The sequence below is a fragment of the Phaseolus vulgaris genome, chromosome 8, assembly GCF_051622355.1.
Source record: "Phaseolus vulgaris cultivar YP4 chromosome 8, ASM5162235v1, whole genome shotgun sequence".
In the NCBI taxonomy this organism is placed as follows: domain Eukaryota; kingdom Viridiplantae; phylum Streptophyta; class Magnoliopsida; order Fabales; family Fabaceae; genus Phaseolus; species Phaseolus vulgaris.
The window spans coordinates 15741723-15749648 of NC_143505.1; the positions used below are offsets into that span (position 1 = coordinate 15741723).

General features: G+C 27.6%; 1 protein-coding gene across 2 annotated transcripts; it reads left to right on the forward strand.

The window, feature by feature from the left end:
* Nucleotides 1-2282: 2282 nt before the first annotated feature.
* LOC137826524 (uncharacterized) lies at nt 2283-6168 on the forward strand. 2 transcript variants are annotated; one of them, XM_068632514.2, is made up of 4 exons: nt 2283-2510; nt 3685-3807; nt 3891-3981; nt 5890-6168. In XM_068632514.2, the coding sequence occupies exons 2-4, from the start codon at nt 3694-3696 to the stop codon at nt 6018-6020; spliced, it is 336 nt and encodes a 111-aa protein (XP_068488615.2). In that variant the 5' UTR covers nt 2283-2510; nt 3685-3693; the 3' UTR covers nt 6021-6168. The 2 variants fall into 2 exon arrangements, with proteins under 2 accessions (XP_068488615.2, XP_090150798.1); XM_090294672.1 differs by having other exon boundaries at nt 2319-2510; nt 3667-3807.
* The last annotated feature ends 1758 nt before the right edge of the window (nt 6169-7926 follow it).

Below are 7926 nucleotides of genomic sequence, written 5' to 3' on the forward strand. Positions count from 1 at the left end.
TTGGTAAACTATGAAACAAACATGCTATGACAAAGAAGCCTGAAAATAATAAATAAAAATGGGGTGGGTCTGGAGGGTGTGTGAAATGTAAAGTTTCTTCTATGGATGGATGATGGTACTGTCCAGAGTATAAATGAAAAACACAAATTTATTCAATATAAACAATCTGATATGGTTAGCTATCTGGGGATCGTCTAAGGCTAGACAGTCTAGCTAGGGTAGACAATCTAGTTAAGGTGGGAGATGGAATGAAATATAAGTCAGGAAGTGATGGTGTCAGATAGATAGTTTTTTAGTGGAGACTAACAATTTTCATATACAAATACTTTAACACTCTAAACCATCACTTTGAAGTAATTCTTATTCATAGTTGTAATTTGCACTAATTTTATTATTTTTGAAATGTTTCATATATGTAAGAAAATCATGCCTTTATTTTTTGTTCATTTCATTTCATAGCATTAAATTTTATTTTTCTTTGAAGTCAATAAGTCATTTCATTTACTATAAAAATTTATAGATTACGCTGCTGCCAAGAGTTTTGAATAATAGAACATTTTAACTTTCAAATCTTCTAAATTGCTTACAATTTTTTTTAAGATTAAATATAGTAGAAACACATGTCATACTTTATGCATAGATCAACCAAGAAAATCTTGAGTTTAAGAGTTAAGTAAACTAAAGAATATTTTATCTTCACATTAGATTTTGGTCATAAAGAATTAAAATAATCATTATGTGATATCAGTTGGAACAATCATTATCCGTGTCACACTATTTTGGCCATCACCATTCAAACGATCTGACATTTATTAGATTGTGGACTGAACTATATAAGTAATGTAGTATGTAATAGATTGTATATGCTATTATGCAAAGGTGAATCATAAATGCGATATAAAATAGTGATTTCAACTATGGAAAAAAACTGTGTTTTCTAATATACATTATGTATCCTATTTACTAATTTATCTGTAGGTAGTAAGGTATTATTTGTCTTTAATAATTAAAGAATCAATTTAATACATATATTATAAAAATCAATTAGGATATATATATATATATATATATATATATTATTGTCATGATGTTATATCTATTATTAGCTGTAATTGATTTTATCACAAACTCATCGCGTCTGACAATATATTAATTTATAATAAATGTGTAATTAAAATATTAAATATCATAATATTAAAATAAAATAATTATTAAAAAATTATAAAATAAATATCTGCCTAAATTAAATATATATTAGAAGGTGCATACTACTCTACCTACTTAATGTACATTAGAAAGTGCCAATAGGATATAGATATATGTACATTCTCATATATTATTTGTAGGTATACACTACCTACTCAGTATATAAAACAAAATAATATATTATAAAAGCAAATAAGATATAAAAATAATATAGAATAAATTTTGATAAACTATTACTATTAAATTGTTCTTCAAATTAAAGATCACAAAAAAATCATCATAATTATTTCATTCATTTTTATCATGATTTATTTATTATTAGTTTATAATTCCTTAAATTATGACATTATTTGAGATTTTCTTCCAATTAGTTGTATAAAAAATGTAAATATAACATGATGACATATTCTTTGATTTTATCATTTATAAATTTAGTTGTATATGCATTTTTTAAATATTATTGTAAATTTATATTATAATATTTTAATTTTATTATAATTATATATATATATTTTAAATGTATTATTATATACTTACGTGTAATCACATTTTATAATATATTATTATAATTTAATAAATACATTATGATAGCTAAGATATTAAGATACAGATATAAAATTAAAACAGATAACAAATTTAAAATGTCTGGTGAATAAAAAATATTTATACATACAACATATTTAAAAAATACAGATATAAATAAATTAATTATAAATTAAAATAATATAATGTAATTTTTTATTATATTTAATAAACACACACAACATATAATAATAATAATAATAAAATAAAAAATCACATAGCACGAGTTTTAATAAACTAGTATTTTCAAACTACTTGAATTTTTTTAAAATAAAACTAAATTATATTTTTAGTTAGATCGTTAATAGTATATAATTTTTTAGATTGAGTTTCTAAAAAATTTAAAATCCTAAAAAATTATAATTTTATGACAATTTCAAACCCTGCAAACTAACTCAAATTCCAAAAGCTTCAATTTAGAGATCCAATCATTATTTTCATTTAGAGACTATTTTTTTTAATAATTAAAAAACCAAATAAAAAATAGCCCTAACTCATGTTAATTTGGACCGCAATTGGGTGTTCCAAATTCATTCTTCTTGATCAAAACGACTGAGCCTGGCCCACGCACCAGTCCCCGCTCAAAACCTCCAAACCAAAATTCTCATTCCAAATTTAATCACTTGCTCATTCAATCACAATCTTCTCTTTCATAGTTGAGCTGGAGAGTGTCGAGTTGAAACATCGATAGAGAAGGAAAAAGTGTTTCCAAACACCATCAGGTATAGGGTAACAATGCACAAATTGTTCCTATATCCCTTTCCTTTTGGTTTTGTTTTAATTACCAGATTTAGTTTAAGTTTATATTCTTTATTCCTGTCTATTTCATCTTAAAAATGTAATATGATCCTTTATCTGTTTTGCTAAAAAAATTATGTTTTCTGATTTTTTGGTGAAAATTTTGAATTCGCATGGACATATGAACAGGACTGACTCTCTGGGTTGTATTTTTCTTCTTCTGAGATGCTAGGTATTTGATGAAAATACCGACACATTGTATCTCACTAGTGTGATACAACAAATTAGTGTGTTCAGGAAATCATTCAACACGTTTATACTAAGAATCGCATCAATTTCTTTGTTATGCGCTGAAGCTATTCCCGCTTGCTTCTATTGCACGCGCTTCAAAATTTTGAAGGCGCAAAAACAAACCCCCACTTGGAATGTGATATGCTTAGTATGTGTTGAATTGGTTTGGGTGTAAGAATACATATCAAGTGATGGTTGTAGATTGAGTAATTACTTGTTGATAGTTTGTTTATTTGGTTTAATTTGAATATTTGATTTAGCATAAGCTGGTTAATGAATTTTCTACACCAAAATTTTCCTCTTTGGTGTGGCGTGAATAATCAAGTTTTCTTTTTTATTTGTTTGGTTGATGCAATTTGAAGCCTTCAAAAGTTGTTGGGATTTGGTTGTTGTGTTTTCAGATGCTTCCATTTATCTGATCAAATGCTAACAAAACATGTGTAGTAAATGTGTGATTTAAATCAGACCAAAGCGCATGCTACTATTTAGTAAAGACAAGGTTGAACATTTAAAAATGCCAAATCAATCAGTAGTTTTTTAATTTTTTATCTATTAACCTATGCCTTCATCCTTGGATAGAAAATGAGTTATTCTAAATTCTTGTACAACATTTTCTCACTAATCCCCCTACTTAGCAAACAAGAAAGTACTCCATATATTTTTCTTATGTTTTACTGTATCAGTAGTGATTAATAGGATATAACATTACTCGATAATAAAATTGTTTTTTAATTTAATTTCTTCTTAAGGCAGAAAAAAAAACACATACCAGGGAACATTCTCAAGTTCCAGGAGTTTGGCTTAAATTGAAACTCTAAATATAGTGGATATTTCTTCATGTTAATGGAGATTATCCTGATTTTGCAGATATAGAAGATGGAGTTTTGCCCTACATGTGGTAACATGCTGCAGTATGAATTGCCCTATTTGGATCGGCCTGCAAGATTTTTTTGTTTTGCTTGCCCATATGTTTGCAACATCCACAATAGGGTAGGAATTTACTTTTTCCTCTTCATGCTTCTTTAATATGTTTTTAGCAGCTTGTGCATGGTTTTTATGGTTTCACCTCACAGGTTAAGATCAAAAGGAAGCAAAGGTTGGTGAAAAAAGAAATAGAGCCTATAATCTCCCCTGATGACATGAAGAATGCACCAAAAACTGAGGGTATACTTTCTTTCTTTCTTATTTTGTTAGTCATTATCTTTGAGAAAATTATAGTTTAGGATGTTGCATAAATGTATTCAGAATTCACCATATATTAAGCACTGTGAAGAATAACTAATCATCTTCTGAATGTTTCTCTCTCTGGAGCACAAATACTCAGTTCTTAATACATTATCAAAGTCCTGTACTTATATGATAATGAAAGGCATATGGTACTTAGAGCAAGAAGATAAGTGTTTCAGTATGAACCCTTCACACATGTTATTGCAGAAAGACACGGATAGAGTTAGGTTGTAGTACATCTTTTTATTGCTATACATAGCTGCTCTGGTTCTTATGTCATACCTTGGTCTCCCATATTCTGGTTCCCATGGTTCTTGTTACTGGGCCTTGAACCTCACTTCTCTTGTCACTCCTGAGTCTTGCTCACGCATTTTATGTTCAATACCTCCTGATTCTGTTGCATATTTTTTGAATCTTCACCCTATTGCAATAGCTTCTTCCCCCTCTGTCCTGTGCCTTCGGTAATGACTGGGATAATAGGAACTAACCCAGATTTTACTTTTCACATTGTTTGTTGCCTTGTTGAGTAAAAACAAAGAAATGGTTTGAAAAATGGGATAGAAGGCTCTAATACCCTGGTCTAATTCTAGATTTAGTAAGTTTGCTTCTTTGGAAGCTGAAGATGATTCTGCTCCACTGTTTGCATTTGTCTCTGTAATTGTGAAATTAAATTACCAATTGTGTGAACTAGTCATTGATCACTGGAGATGAAGTGATCTGTTGGTAATTCCAATATGATTTAGCTTTGAATACAAATTTGGGAATACTATGTGAGAAATGCTAGCGACACTCTTTCTAGTCCTCTCTGCTATAAGCTGTAATTTATTGTAAATTATAAGTTTTTGTTAGTTACTCTTCTCATTTTGTAAGTCTCACTTCTAATTTAAAAGTGGGACCCCCAAACTTGCGATTTGTAATAAGTTTTAGCCAATATTAGAGTGTTGCTAGCATTTCTCATACCATACTACTTAATACAAGGGAGAGCTAGCCATGGTCCAATGGTTAAGGGCGCTGCCTTTCTTACTGCAAGTCATAGATTGAAATCCTGGAGGCAATCTCTTTGTTTTCAGGGATAAAGCTACCCATATTTACCCTCTCCACTCCAAATCCCATTTGGTGAGAGACTTGTTCATTAGGTCTCTGTATGGACCCTTTCTCGTGGTGAATCTGTACAAAGCAAACAATGACGAGGAATCACAAAGAAGTGTGATTTGGTCTGACACTCTCTCACACTGCAATAATTTATCATAATACTTGTAGTTGAAATTGAGTTGTAGGAAGTATGAAACTTGAAATTTTCTTCCGGTTCAGTTTGAAACTCACATGGATTGAACTAAAGCTTAATCTCTAGTAATTCACGAGATTGTTGAATGATACTTGCAACACATGTTATGTTTGGTTGTGTCTGTATTGCAGTTTGGCTTGTTAACTCCTATACAATATGTTTGTTAAGTTTGCTTTCTTTGAGCTAAGGCTTGTTTTTCTGTTCATGGACTTCCATCCATTTTGATTTCTCTTCTATCGATAGGTTTTTAGTTGGGTACAAAGTTTAAGAATTTTTATAATTTTTTGGTTTTGATCAATAAGTTTTGTTTGACTTTGTTGAAAAAACATATAATTGATTGATTGGGGAAATCATAAACTGGAGCCTAGTTACATAGGTAACAGTTATAATGACCAAACTCTCATTCTTCTGAAAAAAAAAACGATTATTCTTTCCAATGTCGTATAAAGATATTTTTCAGGGATAATGACTGATATATGTGATATTTGTTTCTATGTTTTTTCCTTATCAATTTCTTGTTCTTTTTCCCCCTTTTTCTCACTCATTCCCTTTTGTTGTAGCTACTTGCCCATATTGTGGTCATGGTGAAGCTGCTTTCAAAGAATTTCAGACTAGATCTGCAGATGAGCCAGCAACTCTATTTTATCGTTGCTTGAATGAAAAATGTCAAAAACAATGGCGGGAAGATTGACTTCAACCTTGTGCCATATATTTTTGGTTGTCCAAGGACAGAAAAGCTTTTCAAGCTGATTCTAATTCGGCTTATATGACAGTCACGAAGTTTTGGATAGTTTTAAAAAATTTCTATGACAAATGCAGTATATTCCTTTTTTTTTTTAGTTATTGCTATTATAATGATCATAGTCATGAAAGATTCTTTTAAAGATTAAAAAAGTGAGATGGAAAAAATTCTCATTCATGATCTATAAACGAATTGAAATTGCCAAATAAGATAAAAGTTAACATGGTGTTATTCAGTGTCAAATGATAGCTCTATTATTCAATGCTATTTTCTATAATTTTTAAAATTTATTTGGTAAGCAGGTAGAAATACGTTTTTAAATATTTTCAAATCAAATGTAATGGAAATGTGGAAGTTTACATAGTTGGAATTAGTTCAAGAAAAGAAAAGTTTGGCCAAACAAAATTCAACTGCAAATATATTTCATTTATATATTTTTTAAGTCCACTGATTTTACATTCCTTTGAAGTATAAATTCTTCTATCTCTCTTCATCTAAATTGTTTTTAAAAAAAACAAATAATTTTAAGGAAAATAATAATCTACTGATTAATATAAATTTTTTTAAAAATAAGAAATTGTATGTCTATTACTCAAATTTCAACATGTAAATACATTCCTCTCACAAAATTATTTTCTACGTAAATTAATTTTACTTTTCTTTGCCGTTTAGGTTAATTACAATTTAAATTCATGTTTCTTTCTTTGTCTAATTTATTTTTTAAAAACAAATAATTTCAAAAAGAATAATAATTTGTTGTTTATTAACGGATTAATACAAAATATTTTAAAAAATAACAATCAAATTTTAACACGTAAATAGATTTATTTTACATAATTATTTTTCTTTGTAGTTTTAGTTATTAATAATTTAAATTCATCTTTTTTTTTTAAATAATGAAAAAAGAGAAATATGAAAACATCTAGAAGAATGACACAGGCAAGCATAAGTACTCAATTATCATTCTGGGCGGCCACGAAAAGAAATTTAAATTCATTTTTTTCTTTTTATCTAAATTGTTTTTCAAAAACAAATAATTTCAAAGGAATAATAATCTACTATTTATTAAGTAATTAATACGAAATATTTTAAAATATAAGAAATTGGACATGACTCAGTTACTTCAATTTCAACATGTGTAAATACATTTCTCTTACATATTTGTTTTATAAGTCCATTAGTTTTACATTCATATTTGGAGTTTAGGTTAATGATAATTGAAATTCATCTTTCTCCCTTATTCTAAATTGTCTTTTAAAAATAAATAAATAATTTCAAAGAAAATAATAATCTATTATTTATTAACTTATTAAAAAAACTTTTATAAAATAAGAAATTGTACCTATTATTTAAATTTCAACACATATAAATATATTCATTTTACATAATTATTTTCTAAGTCCATTAATTCTACCTTTCCTTTGTAGTTAAGTTAATGATAATTTAAATTCATCTTTCTCTCTTTATCTAAATTATCTTTTAATAAAAACAAATAATTTCAAAGGGAATAATAATCTACTCTTTATAAACTAATTAATAAAAAATAAGAAATTGTACGTCACTCTATTAGTCAAATTTCTACCATTCCTTTTACATAACTAAGTCCACTAGTTTTACATTCATTTAGAGTTTGGGTTAATGATAATTTAAATTCATCTTTCTTTCATCTAAATTTCCTTTTCAAAGTAAATAATAATATGTGGTTTATTAACGGATTAATTACAAATTCTTTTAAAAAATAAAAAAATTGTACCTACACTATTACTCAAATTTCAACATGTGTATTTACATTACTTTTGCATAATTGGTTTTTAAGTCCATAGTTTTACATTCCTTTGGAGTTTAGGTTAATGAT

What these genes read in the sequence shown, in the direction of transcription:
- LOC137826524 (XM_068632514.2), top strand. Translation starts at nt 3,694, where the DNA reads ATGGAGTTTTGCCCTACATGTGGTAACATGCTGCAGTATGAATTGCCC. An exon ending in TTTGCAACATCCACAATAGG is followed by an intron (nt 3,808 to 3,890) that starts GTAGGAATTTAC and finishes TTCACCTCACAG; the next exon opens with GTTAAGATCAAAAGGAAGCA. An exon ending in GAATGCACCAAAAACTGAGG is followed by an intron (nt 3,982 to 5,889) that starts GTATACTTTCTT and finishes CTTTTGTTGTAG; the next exon opens with CTACTTGCCCATATTGTGGT.